This window comes from Papaver somniferum, chromosome 7 (genome assembly GCF_003573695.1).
Source record: "Papaver somniferum cultivar HN1 chromosome 7, ASM357369v1, whole genome shotgun sequence".
Classification (NCBI taxonomy): domain Eukaryota; kingdom Viridiplantae; phylum Streptophyta; class Magnoliopsida; order Ranunculales; family Papaveraceae; genus Papaver; species Papaver somniferum.
In genome coordinates this window covers 9,856,485-9,874,752 of record NC_039364.1, presented here as the reverse complement: position 1 = coordinate 9,874,752, position 18,268 = coordinate 9,856,485, and the positions used below count along the sequence as shown (strand labels likewise).

Below are 18,268 nucleotides of genomic sequence, written 5' to 3'. Positions count from 1 at the left end.
ATATCACAGAGATTGAATAGAGTTATTACCAAATGGATTTTCTTTCGTTACAGTTTGGAATACGATCCAAATAAGTTGTGATTCACGTGCGTGACTGTAGAAATCGAAGATGTTGGGATATTGACGAAACTAAGTAGCTAGGGGCAATCTTCTTGGTCTCAACTATACGAAGTTGGTATTGGATTTTTTTACAGCGGCTTAATTCTGAGAGTTTTTCACACTGGATTATCTCTCGAGGCTTCTCTGCATTTGCGGTTTCCTCGTTAACAAATGTTGCTGCGTCATTTACGTTATTATTCCGAAATTATATTTGTTTTATAAAATTTAAAGTAAATGCACTTGTATGTTAACTAGACACTTGATATTAACCCAATAAGATTTCTATTATTATCGTATATATTATCAAGTGAACACTTGTTGTTGTATTGTCTCGATTTCATATTCATAGACGATCACACAAAGTGTAATGAATTTATCCACTTGACTTTGATATTTTCACATTGATGACCAGTTTGGACTAACCTTGTTTCAAATGGACACCATGTTGAAATGTTCCTTTAGTGATTGTTTCTTCAAGAGGTTTATACACGGTAGGTCTTGGACAGGTTGTGATCAAAATAAAAGATTATGTTGTATTTGGGTACCCTCGTCTTTTCAGAGTCATCAATGGTGAGGGTGATCAAGATCTCAACATCTCATAGCGCAACGAAGAAGTAAGCGAGTCGAAGACAGGAAGAGGAAGAGATTAGAAACCGCAAAAACTTACATATACAACTGGTGAAACACGTGGAAATAACCAGTCACACGATAGTCCCGTTCAAAGAAATCATCACGATGAAGAAGATGACAGAGATGTTCACTCAACTGAAGGAAGGGATTATCAGTCAACTCGTAATGATAGTGAAGAACATGTTTACGAAGAAAACATGACTATTAAGGAGCTACGGGTAAGACTCACACAAGAAAGAGCAAGACTCGTTAGGAAGAATTCAATTTTAATGAAGAAAATTAATAGACATAATGAAGAAAGATCATATACAATTTTACGAACAATATCTGAAGATTTAGAATCACGAACAAGCAGGAACTCGTCAAGAAGAAGAAAATCGCATCGCAGGGAGAGAAGCGAATAAGAAATTTTCCAATTAGACGTAACTATTAAAGAGAAAATAATGAAGAAATATATTACCAAAGGAGAGATCGTCCAAGAGAGAAATGTACGAAGAGCCACAGAGAAAAGCCTGCGAGAAAAATGAGAATTGCAACATGCATTCGAGCGAAGCAGAGGAGAAGAAATTGAGAGAAAAATGAGACAATCTGGCAAAAGAGATATAAATGAACACGCAATTGGGGATACTAAAACTAATTGGGGGATATGTGCCGGCATGGTTTTTCAATGAAATCGGCATGGTCGATGGAATGCCGGCATTGAAAAACCATGCCGAAAACTATAATAAAATATCCCCCAATTAATCCTTCATATAAATCTCGCAATATTGAAAGAATTAGAAGAATTTCGAGCAACGATAAGCAAACCTCCATGCATTGGAGGAAGAATGCAGCTAGATGAGGCAATAAAAGAAGCACGGCGCTCACCATTCGCGTTTGATATTTGAGAAATGTACGTTACCTACATTTGGAAGTATCTTTAACGGGACAGGAACAACAATACAACATATTAGTGCTTACATTATTGTGCAAATACTTTCCAGCAAGTTTGACATGTTAAGCTTTGGCATGGTTTGATGGTCTACCTAAAGGGTCAATCTCGTCAATTGGAGATTTAGAAAGCACTTTTCTTGAGAACTATATTATTAACAACTTGTTAAGACCATAAATTGAAATATTGTTTAATTTAAAGTGAAGAACAGGTGAAAGTATGCGAAGCTTGATATATCTCGCAGCAACACCTAACGCACTTAATACAGTGCTACTTCGATTAAATGAACGGGAGGAAAAACACATATATTATATTAGTAAAACAATCTGTTCAGCAGAGATAAACTATACGAAAATTGAGCGATTAATATTAGCACTGGTTTATGCAACTCAGTAGCTTCAAACTTTTTTTCTTCAGGCACACAAAATTAAAGTATTAACCAGAATTCCAATTGAGTCAGTTCTAGAAAGTAACCAGGGGGTATGCAGAGTTGCAAATTGGAATGCTCAGATATAGCAATTCAGAGTGAGGTATGAAATTTTATGTACGCCAAAGTCCCAGGTGATTGTTGACTTTCTGGCTGACTTTTTGCTTAAAAAACTTATTTTGATACGGGATGGTAAAAGTCGGTTTCCCGTTCACAAGCTATCATGTGCGATAATTTTGATTAATCGATTGATGCAATTAGAGCTAAAATCAACGGTTGAAGACCAAGTCTTGGATATTGTTTAATTGCTCGAAATACACAAATCCGTTGTACGTAAGTGTCTGTTACAGACCTAGTAAGACCGTAATGGCAATGTTAAACGATATAAAACTAGACTTCTATCCAAAGATTTAGTCAGAAATGAGGCATTGGTTATAAATAAGTTTCACTCGTGTCAACACTACAAATAAAACAGCCAATGACAACGGGTGTATCACGACGTTTGCGCCTAAGTTGTTGATTAATAGGCTTTCTATAAAGCTCCATATTAAAAACCATTGTAGAATGGTATGGCCTCACGAAAACAATTATCACGTAATAAGACACACATGCGAGAAACACACGTATGTCATCGGAGCCATTGATCTCGTTAAGTATCCCGAGATTATTAGCAGCGCGACATCCCTTGAAATAATTTCTCTTTTCTCCTTCGCCATGTATACTACTCAGATCCACGCAAGTTCTATCTTTTCTCCCGTCAAAACTCAGCAAATCCGCATCAGAACTTGTTTTAGTAACAAAACCTCATGAAAAATAACAGAGAAAGGCACAGGAAACTACTAATCTTATCATCAAGTGCGTACTAGTGTTCTTCCACCAAGCGTTACACAACTAAAGCAGAATTCCCACTCTATTTCATGTCATTCATCACTCCAAAGAACATTGGAAGTTGATCGCTAGACTTCATTTATTGTCTCTAAATCTTGACACCCAATCTCAACAACTTATGTCAAATTCATTATAGAAACATTGATTTTGGTTCTTTCTAGTTCTGTAACCTTAAGTCAAGCAATCTACAGTACTTGATCAGTATATTTTGTCATGTTGATCACCACTTCACTCTGCACAGATGCAATTCAAAGTTCAATATATATAACCTGCTTTAAGCTTTGACTTGTTCCAGTCTATTTAATTCTCCATTTCAGCAGTAGGTGTTTGATAACTTTGATTATATGTGACCTTGTTTTCACAGGTATGTAGGGTCGAAGATGTTCCAGTGAAGATTAAGTTTACTGAAAATTAGGACTATCAGCGACATTGTGCAATTTGTGCCTATGAATCAAGCGCAGAGTGAGTATGAATTTTTTTTTTAAGATGAATCTTTTATGGATGTTGTTATTACTGGCTGCAGTTTTTGAGTCCCCATGACCCAGATTTGATCTTTCTGTATTTGCTTAGGAGTTTTTTGCAGCGAGATAGAGTTTTCATTTCGGAAGACCAAGAAGGACCTTATCTTTGAATTTTGAAGCTGCATATAAGACCAGTGTTGAGGCTCTACGCAAAGTACGGAATTACAGCTCATGTTCTTTGTATTATAAGCTCAATCTAAAGAAGAAAACGCATTATATCATTATACATTTTGTAGAAATCAAATATATAAATTTTCATGTTTTGTTATTTTGTTGGGTTAAGTGGCAAAATGCCCCAAAATGGACCCCATGGTTGTGAAAATGCCCTGAACATTAGGGAAAAGATTAAAATGCCCCATTCCGTTAGATTTTTCGTTAGAGAGAGTTAAGTAGTCGAAATTGCCCTTCAGGGTGCATTGTTCATAATTCATGCTTCAGTGTTTAAAATTCAGGGTTCAGGGCATAGGGTTCAGGGTTTGAGGTTCACGATTTAGGATTCAGGTGGTGGTGGTGGTAGTGCGGTCGTATTGGTGGTGACAATGATGGTGGTGGTGGCGATGATAGTGGTGGTGGAGGTGATGGTGGTGGTGGGTGGTGATAGTTGTGGTGGCAGCGATTGTGGTGGTGGCAGCGATTATGGTGGTGGCAGTGGTGGTGGTGGTGGTCGCGGTGGTCGCGGTGGGGTCGGTGGTGGTTGTTCTAGTGGTAGTGGTGGTGGCGGTGGTGGGGATGGTGGTGGTAGTGGTGGTGGTGGTGGTGACAACGATGGTAGTTAGTGGTTGTTTGTTTGGTGGTGGCGGTGGTAGTGGCGGATTGGGGGTTTTGATTTAGAAGGATAAAAATGGAATTTCAAAACTCCATTGACCGATCAAGATGCCCAATTTTGATCAAAATGCCCCAAAACTAATGGAATGGGGCATTTTAATCTTTTCCCTGAATTATTATTTGAGTTATTATTTTTTTAAATGTAAAAATATTTCAACAACGTTTTTATAATGTTGTGGAGGTTTCATATTACAACGGTTTCTACAATGGAAAAGAATTGTTGTTATTATGTTCATGAACCACAATGAAAAAAAATCATTGTCGAAATGCCGAGGCTTTTCACAACATGCAGGTAGACAACTTCTGGAGAACCGTTGTTGTACCATTTCGACAACAGTTTTTTTGTGTTGTCATTAGGTGCTTTTATTGTAGTGCAAAGAAAGACTTATTCCAAATTATCATATTAATATTTATAGTAGCTCATTATGACTTAGAGTTGCATTACTTAAATGTGAAAATAGCCTTTATTAATGATAAATTACGCTCGTTAAAAGGGATCCAATTCAATGAATCACCACCTTAAGTGAAACAACAAACACAAAAAGAATTGATTTTGAACATATGCTGCAGAAGAAAGTGGTGACAAGAAAGTTGATGAAGAAGAAAGTGGTGACAAGGAAGTTGATGAAGAAAAAATTGGAAAGGAAATTGATGAAAAAGGACAAGTTCAAGAAAAAGGTAAGAAAGATAGTAAGAAAGAAGAAGAAAGGGGAACACATGCCCGACCCGCTGAAGATGCTTCCCCGCGTCCCTACTGATCCCATTGACGGGTTACCCGGTGATGAATGACGGTTTTTATGGTGGCACAACTAGAGTTGGCCGTTGTCGTATGACATACCATAGTAATTACCTCAACCTTATGCTATATAAGATAAAAATTATTATCCGTCTAGTGTTTTGATTATTGTCTATCGTTTTTTTGTATTGGAGAACACCGATGTCGTATGAATCCAGGAACGTCAGCGAGTATGGTAACGTCTTGGCCATTGGAAGAAATAGAGTCAAACATAGGAGAAGTACAAAAAGTAATTAATCTAATCGCTTCTACGAGGTTGTTGGATGCGGTTGACAATTCGTTTATTGGTTACGATGACCTCCTTTTTTCGCATACGCCGAGAGATTTTACTGCGAAACATATAATTTCCATCTTACGGTTGGAGAAATGGTGACAATTCCAAAAGATTCGAAGTTGATTACCGGGCTAAGCATAGGAGGCAAAGCCGTGATGCAAAAAGGATACGGGAATGAGCTTGAGTGGGACAAGATTTACAAGTTCACCAAAAATGTGTTTGGTTAGGATGAGGAGAAGACGAAGTTAGAGATGTGAGTAGGTGAGAAAAGCATAAGATATCAAATCTCGGGGATCTTGAAGCATCACTTTATGGGAACAAAGAATCTTCGTGCTGAGGAAGAAGAGGCAACCCATGAATGTTTTGTCGCTATGGCCAATGCATATGTCCTGTACATATTGGGATTTTTTTATTTTCCCTGACGTTTCTGGTTTTCATGTGAATGCCAACTTTATTCAGAAGTTGCAACCATTTGATAAGATTGACGACTACTCTTGGGGATCTTCCATTCTTTAACACTCGTTGAACCACCTGAGAAAGGTTTATTGGGCTTGATGAAACCAAATCACGGTAATATGGCTCCTCTGGAGGTGTGGATTTATTTGCACTTCCCAATGTTTGTTGATAGGATTTTGAGAAGAAGCAACGGGATGGTGAGTGTTATGGAAACAAGTACAACTACAACGGTAAGTTGAACAATATCTGGAGTTGAGACGCTAGTTGGACAACTTGATGACGATAGATGTTGTCTTTCAACCTTACAATGTTTATTTGTATAAAGGAAATATGGTTGGGTGCGACGAACAAAAACGTTATTTTGGGATTTTGTTTCATCCAAGAGGATATGTAATGCAAAAACCGACGAAAGTTTCACACAGTCGAGTGACATGAGTATATGAGAGGCCTCAAATCAAGGACAAAGATACAACTATCCAATACCTGATGCGTATTGTATCTCAATTATAGATCTGTTAAAGGTTTTAGCATGCTTTCTTGAATGTTTGTTGTTTAAAATGGAAACATAAAAAGCGAATCGAGCATTTGATAAGTAAGACCATGTATTATGGAAGGAAAAGATATTGAGGCGAATGAAAAAAAGGTTGATGAATTGAACAGTCTAGAAGATGTAGATTCGGCTGCAAAGTTTGGGGAAGCGGTACTGAAGAACACAAAGAAAAATGGAGGCGAGAAAAACCTACTAAAAATAAGTTTTTTGTCAGGGTTTGGGGAAGCGGTGTTACAATTTCATAATCGGGTTTTACAAGTTCACCATATACACCGATTCTGGAAATTTCATTCACTTTTTTTTTTTCAGTATTCAAAATCAATTTATATGGATGTAGTTAAAGACCAATTCTGAAAAAACAAAAACCCAAAAATTTGACAACCTTCAGAATCGGTCTATGTTGTGAAACATGTAATCCGGTTATTGTAAAGAAAAGCGGAACTTTTCCTGTATCATTCTTTTGACAATAATAGGATTACATGTGCGGTATTATAAATTTATTGTGGCGAGGAATATTTTATATGATTTTGCAAGCCTAAAATCGGTCAATGTGGACATTCCTAAAAGCCGATTGTGTGAATTGATTTTGGAAAATTTTTTTTTTGAGTCTTTATCTATATAAGGACAACCTATATGACCCAGTCCTACATCACACACTAAGCCTAGAAAATGGAATGGGATCCAGAAGAACATATGCAACTCGTGAAATTGTTCATTCTCGCCTTCCACGAACGTCCTAACGAACTATATTCAATGTTTTGGAAGAGACTCAAAGAGTTCTACTATGAGTGCACCACGAATCCAAAAAACCATAGATAAAGAGACTTGGATTTTTGATTCGCATACATAAAAAATATAATGTGTGGGTATGTTAAAATTAGCAAAATGGTGAACGACCATCATCCACAAGCTCCTCCTCTTGAAAAGGTGAGTAATCCGATATTTTATACCCATCTTGTTGTTTAATGCTTATATACAGTATTGAATAATTCATTTTAGTTACAACTGGAACGATTCAACATCCTACGGAGAATTCCAATGGGGAAAAGAAGTTCATTCATTACAAGGAATTTTTCGTGTTCGTACCGTCGTGCCCGCAGATTCAAGAATTCACATACTAAATTGTCATATGTAATGCGCTAATTTTCTAAACTATGTAATAACTATTTTTTTTCTGAAAGTATAGCATAATCAGTATATGTGGACATTTTACAAACTAAGGTTCACATGTATTGGAATCTATTCTTCCAAAGGGACTCTTTTACGGAACTCGTGCTTCCGTTTGCTATAAATGGAATATGTGTACATTAATAAAAACTGATTCTGGGTTTTCTTCGTCAATTATAAAAACTTAACCCAGCATCGGTCTACGATTGCACGAACATCAACCAATTCTAGTTAGAGTTTATTCAAAAAAAAATTAAATTTTAATGATGAATTAATGGTAACTGATTTCAGGGTTAACTTGATTAAACATCAACTCATCATCCAAATTAACACTAGCTAATCGTGGGTAATTTATCCGTTAAAGTAAAATAGTTGGATAAAAGGATTTTTCATTTACTTCAAAGTATATTTTTTTTCTCATGTAGTGGTAGGCCTCGAAATTACATGCTTAGGACTCAAACTAGGAAGGAAGGAAAATAAATTCGAATGTAATTTACATGATTAGTTTTTTTCTCTTTTGCGTGATTTTTTTTTTGGTTGTTGTTGTTCTATTTGAATTTTATTTATATTTATTGATATAAAAACTTTTATGAAAAATTATTCGAAAGAATTCTCATCAGACAAAAAATTAGACGGTAGCTGAGCAACAAGTTGGACTCCAACTCCTTTTTGAATGACCACACTTAACCTACGAAAAAGGAAATTTCCTACACGTACATTAGCATCATGAATATCCATGTAATTGCGAAGACGTTTAATAAAGTATGCCGTTGCGTCACCAAGCTCACCAAAAGTAGTAAAGGCTAAAGCACCAAACCCGTAGCCTGGCGAAGTGCATTTTTCCAAATACTTGATATTTTTGCGACTAACAACATCCTTGATAGCTTGACCCACATCCAAAGTACGACCATTACTCCTAGCAAAGGGAGAAACAATGCAAACATCCCGACGATTATCCCAATTGAGCATTAGAACATCAGCTGGGCTTAGAGAAGTACCATCGTTCACAAGAAGACCCAAGTCAACGTATTTCGGTGCCGGCACTCCAGTCCCGCAAGACATGTCTGCAATCGTGTCACGCACCAAATCATGTCGAAATTTTAACCCCACTTCATTTGTATAGTGCACCGCATGGTCGTCATAAACATTTATCTCTCTCTTGCATAAGGGGGACAAGCCGTCTAATTCAAACAAGGGGATACCAAGTCCATAACATAGTATTACACTGAATTGCCTCGCACCAATTTGGTGATTTAAACCAGCCATGGGGACAGACAGTAAAAAATCCAGCGCATGCTTCATTTTGATTCTATTTTAAGGAGGTTTCCCCTGTTTTTTTTTTTTTGAAGCAAGCTTTCTCTCTAAACATAAACCTTGTAAATTTAAATATTTCGAAATGCCATGATTAAGCTGGCATTTTTTTTTTTTTGAAGGGAGCTCTCTCTCTAAATATAAACCTTGTGAATTTATTTCGAAGTGGCCATGATTAAGCTGGCATTTGACTTGTAAATATAAACTTTTTAGTTATCTTTTAATGGTTCCCTTTCTCTCTAAGCTGGCATTTTCTTTCTACACATAGACAATGTTAAAATACGTGGCATCATATGATTCATACCTCTCTAATATAAATAACCACCTCAAATTTCACTTTCTCCATCCCTCTCTTTGGGATCAAAAGAATGTTGCAGAGACAATAGAAGCAGCAGGCACATGATTAATTAAGTTCAATGGCGGGTTTTGCACTCTGAAAAACGTAGTATACAGATTCTATTGATTAAAAAGGTACGTTTATCAACATCAGCAATTAAGTTTGTGTAATTTGGATTAGTATCGAATGGAATTAATCATGGCACAACGTACATATATGCTGGTGCACATCCATTTTGGTGTGAAGCAGAGATGGACGAGGATGACCCAAAATCGGCTGTCTTAATTTTCACGTAAACATACTACATCGTTAGCAATTAACCATCTTATTTTCTTCAATAAACAAGATTAAGAGAAAACAGAGTTTAAAGTTATTGAGGATTAAGAGAAAAGAAAGGTCTAATCTCTAGCAAGATAATTGCATATTAGGGGTGGAAATATTGGAGGAATAATCAATATTGATGAGATTATTAGTCCCACTTCGTATGGTTATTTAGGATCCTTCAGCCTATAATCCTCATCAACCTTAACCCCAAAAGCGAAAAGCAGAAGTTTGAGTTTGTTTGGTTGGGAACCAAACTTCTATCTTTTTTTATTTTTAGAAATCGAAAAATAACTTCTCAAAATATATATATAGAAACACCCCGTTGGAGATTTTGATTATCATCTATTCAAGAAAAATTAAAAAGCAAATTATAAATCCTAACAATAGATGCTTTATTTATTGGATAATGTTCTTGTTCTCGCGTCAAACTAAAGGAACATCACCTATGATTAATTGGATAATTAGCTTTACATCAGCCTCTGATTGGTTAGCTTTAGCCCAACTAAGAGCTTCACTTACAGCCGTGCATTTTCTTCCGAACTTAACATTCCATCATCATAGGAGACCTTGATGCCTCACATTGTTAGCAATTAACACTCTCATTTGAATATCCCTGTTTGGCGGCTCTCTCGTTGCAGCTATGTAATTTTCCTAAAAATCTCTTTTGAGCCTTAGCTGTCATCATGGTGTAGGTGAAGTGTAATGTGAGGCATAATCTGTCATCATGGTGTAGGTGAAGTGTAAGATTCAGCATAATTATTTTTTAGAAATTCCTCTCTCACGTTTTTGAAAAAGTGAAAATGTTTTCAAGCTTGATGCTTACATCCCTTTATTCACAAAGATCCTCCGTTTCTCTCTTTCGGAAAACAAAAACAGAAACAACAGCTGACTTTCACCCACCTTCTACCTCTCTTCAACTTACCTATTCCTATCATATAATAAATTCTCCTTTCTCTCTCCCTCATCAATTAATGATAACCAATTACGAATTTCGTATAGATATTTTTTTTTGATCGGTAATTACCAATTTAGTGTAAACAATATCAATGTCGACGGACATTTGTAACTTTCGCTCTCCAGGTTGATTTTTTTTTTTTTTTTGATTAACAAGACCTAATATACATATTGTCTTGTTACCTAGAGTGCACAAAATCCCAACATTGGCGGACTTACAGGCTGCAGAAATGATGTCTTCTGTAAAAACTTCTGGTACATGCACGTTGCGTTACTTGTTATTGTTAATTCTAATCAACAATTACGCATGGGACACATCTGCTTTGAGCAATCCTGATGAAGGTGTAAAATTGCATGTACAAGACAACCACGTGAGTAAATTTTAGTTTTCGTTTTTTATTTTCCATTAGCATACAATTTGTCGAAGTTCCGGAGTACTTTCTTGGTCATTCAAGAGTTTTTTTTTATTGCTGTTCGTTGAAGGTGGTGATGGATAATGGGTTAGTTCAAGTGAATATATCTAATCCTTATGGATTAGTCACTGGAGTTCAGTACAACGGTATCGATAACTTGCTAGAAAGCATTAATGAATTCAATCATGGAGGGTACGTATTTGTGCTATGCTACCCTTATTGATCAACTATATCACTTACTTCTGACTTTAATTTTAACCTTGACTTTTTTTTTCTTGAATTGATTGATGGATGTATAGGTACTGGGATCTGAACTGGAGCCAAAGGGGAAACAAAGGAACATATTTTCTGTAAGTTAAAAGAAAATGATTTCGATGACATTATCAAATTACCAAAAGTAGTAAAACATTTGAATTCATGAAATGAAATGACTTTTGCAGGATGAATGGAACTAGTTTTAATGTAATAGTTCAAAATGAAAGTCAAGTTGAAATTTCGTTCACAAGAACATGGAATTCCTCGGTTTCATCATCTTCTTCACATATATCAGACAAAAACAACAGCACAGATTGGGCTCCCCTAAACTTTGACATAAGGTATGAACCGATCGATCCATCTATTTTTGTGTTGTTCTTCTTTTTGATGCTCAATACCAGTGGGAGAGAGTTGGAATATCAGTGGTTAAATAATTTTGTACAACTTGCAGATATGTAATGTTAAAAGGTTCATCAGGATTCTATACATATGGCATCTATGAGCACGTAAATGGAATGCCAGATTTCAATCTCAATGGAACTAGGGTGGCCTTCAAGCTTCGTAAAGACAAGTAAGAAAACTAGCTAGCTTGCTCGTACTGATATTTTACAGCAACGTATAGAAACCAAGGATGGAAAAATCTAATCCTAACTTTGCTTTTGTTGTGGCGCGGTGGGGATATACAAAATATTAAGGTTTCAATATATGGCTATCAGTAAGACACAACAAAGACGAATGCCACTGCCAGAGGATCGTGAACCACCAAGAGGCAAATTACTACAATTCAAAGAAGCAGCTCTTCTTGTAGACCCTGTTGAACCAGATCTAAAAGGCCAAGTACTTCAAATAATTGACTTGCTTGAATTATCCTGTTTGGGTTTGTGGTAATTAAGTTGTTACACAAAGTTTCAAGCATGCATTGTATTCTATTATGTGCAGGTGGAAGACAAGTACATGTATGCACAAAATATTGAAGACATAAAGGTTCACGGGTGGGTTTGCTCTAAGGCCTCTGACCCCCTAGTAGGTTTCTGGCATATTACACCGAGCGATGAATATCGAAGTGGTGGTCCTCTAAGACATGAACTCACCTCACATGTTGGTCCTCATTCTCTCACTGTAAGTTCTAAGCTAGCTTCCATCTATATTTCTACAATCTACCTATATAGACCCTTTTCCAATGCCAGTCCTAGACTAGAATCAAGAATTGATTGCATTATCTACTTCTCATCACCCAGGTGTTTCTTAGTTCCCACTATATGGGCCAGGATAAATTACCCATATTCGGAAATGGAGAACCTTGGAAAAAAGTGTATGGTCCGGTATTCATATATCTTAATTCAGCTCCACGAGGTACAAATGAAAGCGCATTGTGGGACGACGCCAATGAACAGGTTCGGTTTTATTTAGACTGATCTTCGTTAATATTTCTCCTCACTAACTCAATCTGGAAATAATAAATTTATATTCTTTTCTTTTCTTTTTAGCTGCAACAAGAAGCCCAGAAGTGGCCGTATAATTTCCTAGCTTCCACCGACTATCCTAGATCTGATCAAAGAGGCACAGTCAATGGAAAAATACTTATCCGTGACAGGTATTTGCTTTTTGTAATCTACAAATACAGTAGAGAATGTGTGAAATTATCTTATACATACATACACTAATATATATATAAAAAAAAAGAAGATATTTTTGGTGAATCCTTAATTTTGGTGACGCTTTTAACTAATGCCCAATATAACCTTTACGTACAAGATCTTAAAAGTATGAAATATCAATTGGTCCTACAAATAATATATTAGAGAGAGTCTAGTCCAATTGACCTAGTCAATTGTCTGTTTGGTCCTATTTGCTAATATAAATTATCATTTGGTCCTAAAAATTATCATTTGGTCCTAGGGTGATGTCATGGATGATGTAAATGTCATCTTGTAGTGGCAGAAATACCCTTTTGGGACCATATATATAGAAAAAACGACGAATTTTTTTCAGATTTCCTTTCTCTCTCCTCCTATTTTCAGATTTCCTTTCTCTCTCCTCCTATTTTCAGATCTAGTTTCTATCTCCCTATTTTTTTCTTTTTTCTGTTGCTGCTCATGAAGACGATGAAGAACGACGAATTTTTTGGTTTATTCGTCACTATTTGTTACTGCTGCTGTTGAATATGATGATGAAGACGATGGAGATGATGAAGACGACGGAGATTTTTGTGTTTCTTCGTCACTATTTGTTGCTGCTGCTTTTGAAAAAGATGGAGATGATGAAGACGATGGAGTTTTTGAAGATTTTTCTGCTGTTGTGTATGACAAAGAAGAAGAAAAAGATGAAGAAATCTAATATAACCTTCAATCTTAATCTTGGATCTTGATTTTTTTGGTGTTGTTAATGAAGATTTGATGTTGTTGCTACTTGTGAAGTCGATGAAGATGATGAAGAAGATGAAGATTTATGCGTTTTGTTGTTGTTGTTGCTGCTGCTTAAGATGAACTTCATTCCTGGAATGAACTTCATTACTCAAATGAACTTCATTTTTGGAATGAACTCTGTTTTTATATGGAGTTCATTTCTGGAATGAACTCTGTTATTTTTTAGGTTTTTATATGGAGTTCATTCCAATGAACTCTGTTTTTTTTTTAGGTTTTTATATGGAGTTCATTTCTGGAATGAACTGTGTTTTTTTAGCTTTTTATATGGAGTTCATTTCTGGAATGAACTCTGTTTTTTTTAGCTTTTTATATGGAGTTCATTCTGGAATGAACTCTGTTTTTGTAGCTTTTTATATGGAGTTCATTTCTGGAATGAACTATGTTTTATATGTTTTCTGAAAAATAAGTAGAAATTAATAGGAGTTTATTTTGACGAATGAGCTGATACGAAAAAATAAGTAGAAATTAACACGGAAGGGTATTTTTGTCTATTTAATATTTTTAAATAATTATGATCCAAACAGTAAAGGCGTTTTCCCAAAAAATTAAACAGACATGGGCCCACCTAAAAAATGACCAAACGATTATTTTCCCAATATCAAAAGACAAGCTATAGAAGATAATAATAAAAGAGTGCAAAGGGTGAATATGTCATTGGGGGATTTAATGTTGTCAGGAGACGCTAGGTTCGAATCCTGGTACACATAAAGAATACGCTGACAATTAATGAGTACTCCTGCAGTACATATATATATCACAAATAAGTATGAAAATTGCTATAAGATCGATTCATTGTTTCTTCTCTATGTATTTTCAGGTTTGCAAGCAAGGGAGATATACCTGCAGTAGATGCTTACGTTGGGTTAGCTTTGCCAGGAGAAGTTGGGTCCTGGCAGACGGAGTGCAAGGTCTTATACCCATCAATTAGTTTATAAGTTTTTATCTACTTCTACTTTTAAATATCAATGTCTGATTTGAATTTTCAACCCAAAGAAACTGATTTTCTTTCTATTATTCAGGGGTATCAATTTTGGACTAGAGCTGGTCCTGATGGTTCATTCACAATTAAGAATGTACATTCTGGAGATTACAATCTATATGCATGGGTTCCTGGCTTCATAGGTGACTACAAGTACGGAAATCTCATTACAGTTAAAGAAGGTATGTCTGTATATATATAACAATTTCCCTTCTTTTAATTACTTCAGTTTTCCGCTTGTTTACTGATATATATATATATATATCCATTCGCTATTAAAACAGGAGATTCCATTGAATTGGATGAAGACCTTGTTTATGAGCCTCCAAGAAATGGCACTACGTTGTGGGAGATAGGTATTCCTGACAGAACCGCAGCCGAGTTTTTCATCCCAGATGTTGACCCTAAATACGTTAATCCACTATACTTGAAGCAAGACAGGTTAGGAAGGTTGTTTCACATAGATAATACAAAGATATGACCAAATTTGAAATTGAAACATGAATTCTTAACTTTTCTTCTGTTCTCTGATTTGATTTGTTCAGGTATAGACAATATGGATTGTGGGAGCAGTATAGTGTTTTATATCCAAGCACAGACCTTGTTTACACAATAAACAGCAGCACTTACCAGAAAGATTGGTTCTACGCGCAGGTTACTCGGTAGGGGTTCTTTTATCTTTTACTGCACTATTCAAGTCCAAATGAGTCCTAGCCGGTCCAGGATTTACACTGGACCTCAGAGTTTTGAGACAATACTAAAAGCAAAAGGAAATCTACTTGTTCAACAGGAAGTTGGGAGAAAAAAAGTACAACTCAACAACATGGCAGATTAAGTTCAACCTAGATAGTGTTGATCAGGGCACGATTTATAAGTTGCGAGTGGCACTAGCATCCACACATGGAGCAGAATTGCAGGTATATGCCAACTTTTTATCATTTCAAGTTTGTTCGTTTCTCCTTTTAGTTTCAACTTGTTGACAGGTTGCGCTAATAATTGTCTTTTCATTTTCTTCGTTGAGTAGATTCGATTCAACAATTTGGGTACAGAAATTCCTCATTTCACGACTGGAGGACTGTACAAGGATAATGCGATTGCGAGACATGGAATTCATGGCCTGTATCTGTTGTTTAATGTTGATGTAAAGAGTGATTGGCTCAAAGATGGCGAAAATACCATTTTTCTTTCTCAAGTTAGAGGTACAGGTCCGTTTTTAGGCATAATGTATGACTATATACGTCTCGAAGCACCAGGAAAAGATGAAAGAAATAGTGCGGAAGCAAGGCTATCTGGGGATCTTACCCAGACAAGAACAACCAGTTTTTAAGACATCTGTAACTTTGAAGAACCTCCATTAAATTGTTCTAGTGTTTTGTACTCTAAAGAAACAAGTGCTTGTTGATGTCACTGTAGTACAGAAAAAGGATTCAAGAACGAAGAAATGAGTCACAAAGGATATTCTAACTGAGAAATGAATCCCACTTATCTAAATGTTAACCTAATCAATTCTCCCATGCAGTTGCTATGGTTTGTTGTATATTCTTTCTCCAAAAGAGTCATAAATATATTTTAGTCATACCAAATATATGCTGTTGGAATTATCTGCAATTCTGGTGAGAATATTAAGTCCCCATTCAGACTGGATAATTACATTCTTACTCACCCTGATTTCTTGTATAATCTTGACATATGGTGGAAAAATCTAACTTTTGTTAGAAAGCCAAGTTTTGTGTTTGCAAAAAAGCTTCAAGCTCTCAAATATCTGATTAAGACTTGGCAGCAGGCAACTTTTGGCAACTTTCAGAACCAGTTAGATAATTTGGAGCTCACAAAGACAATTTGGAGCTCACAATTGATGTGTTGGATAGCTTAGAAGAAGTTAATATGTTGGATGATGATGAAGTAGTGGCTAGAGAGCAGGCAAAATTGAAGCATGCTGAAGTTTCTATAACTTTGGCTAGAAGACTAGCTCACAGGGCTAAGGAGAGATGGAGGAAAGATGGTGAAGCTAATCAAGTTATCTGCATCAGCTAGCTTCTTTCAAATACAAGCAAAACAGTATCAGTTGTTTAAAGATTGAAGGTAATCTTTGTTCTGATAAGAAAAAAATAGCTGATGAGACAAAAAGTTTTTATTCTGCATTATTCACTGAGAATTTTAAACTTAGGCCTTCTTTTGAAAATATGGATATGCCTCTTTTATCAGTTACTGACAATATAAATGTTGAGAAGCCTTTTACTGAAGAGGAAGTTAAAAGTGTAATTGATAATTTTAGTGCAAACAAAAGTCTAGGTCCAGATGACATCACTATGGAATTTTACAAGTGTGGTTGGGAGGTGCTTAAAGAGGATTTCATGAAAGTGGTGAAGGAATTTGAAAATACTAGCAGTATGGATTGGATGGTAAACTGCACTAACATCACTTTAATCCCTAAGTGTAATGGTGCAGTTTCTTTGCGCAATTTCAGGCCAATAAGCCTCATTGGGAGTATCTATAAAATTGTTTCAAAGCTTCTTGCTGAGAGAATAAATGTAGTACTTCCTTTTTTGATTTCTGAATTTCAAAGAGCTTTTGTGCATGGAAGACAGATTCATGATGGAATTTTGATTGCTTCTAAGCTGATTGACTCAAAATTAAGGGAGATGGAAACTGGTTTTACTTGTAAAGTGGATTTTGAGAAGGATTTTGACAATGTTAATTGGGGTTGTGTGGATACATTGCTGGCAAGATTTGGCTTTCGATGCAAATGGAGAAGATGGATTAAACGGTGTATCACAACTCCAAGATTTGTTGTTTTGCTTAAAGGTAAAGCCGTTGATTTATTCAAGAGCCAAAAAAGGTATTAGACAGGGAGATCCCATCTCTCCTTTCCTCTTCATTATGGTAGTTGAGTTACTCTCTTTAATGTTCAAAAAAGCTGCAGCTCAAGGTCTTATTTCTGGGTTCAAAGTTCCTCAACAAGGTATTGAAATTACACATTTGCAATTCGCAAATGGTTTAATTGTGTTCCTTAAAGATAATGAATTTCAGATCAATAATTTAAAGAGCATCTTATTGGATTTTGGAACCATCTCTGGTTTGAAGGTCAATTTCAGAAAAAGCACAATTGTAGGTATGGGTCAAATGCACAATGGGGAGGTTTGTGCTGTGTTATTTGGTCGTTCCTTAACTGATTTTCCTTTGAACTACCTAGGAATTCCTTTGCGTAGTAAATCTAAATGTAAAAGTTTTTAGAATGATACAATTCAGAAGTTTCACAAAAGGTTAGGAGCTTGGAGGAGAACTTGTCTTTCTAAGGGTCAAAGAGTGATTCTGATTCAATGTGTTCTATCCAGTTTTCCTGTGTATTCTCTCACTTTGTTTCAAATGCCTTATAGTATGGTTAAGAAGCTAGAAAAGATTATGAGGAACTTCTTATGAGGTTCTTCTGTTACTGCTAAAAAAAGGAGCTGGGTTTCTTCGTCCTGAGTGAATCTTCCAAAGGCAAGAGGAGGTATAGGGATAAAGAAGTTGAAGTTGGTGAACAAAGCTATGTATTCAAAATGGATATGGATGTATGGGAGTGAGAAGAATGCTGTTAGGAGAAGATTTATTAACCAAAAATTTGGAGGGGTAGCTGTAACTTTGTTCCCTAATCAGATAAACAAATCTGTTTGTTTTAGCTTGTGGTCTATAATTTTGAAGGAAATAGACTTTTCAAAACAT

The 18,268-nt window shown here is 35.9% G+C and overlaps 1 protein-coding gene across 1 annotated transcript; it reads left to right on the top strand.

Annotated features, from left to right (window-relative positions):
- Positions 1-9,214: 9,214 nt before the first annotated feature.
- LOC113295378 (probable rhamnogalacturonate lyase B) lies at positions 9,215-16,100 on the top strand. Its single transcript, XM_026543715.1, has 16 exons — positions 9,215-9,346; positions 10,678-10,861; positions 10,974-11,095; positions 11,203-11,253; positions 11,344-11,499; positions 11,610-11,729; positions 11,854-11,995; positions 12,098-12,277; positions 12,397-12,552; positions 12,646-12,752; positions 14,402-14,492; positions 14,604-14,745; positions 14,848-15,004; positions 15,109-15,225; positions 15,354-15,480; positions 15,588-16,100. The coding sequence occupies exons 2-16, from the start codon at positions 10,721-10,723 to the stop codon at positions 15,888-15,890; spliced, it is 2,112 nt and encodes a 703-aa protein (XP_026399500.1). The 5' UTR covers positions 9,215-9,346; positions 10,678-10,720; the 3' UTR covers positions 15,891-16,100.
- The last annotated feature ends 2,168 nt before the right edge of the window (positions 16,101-18,268 follow it).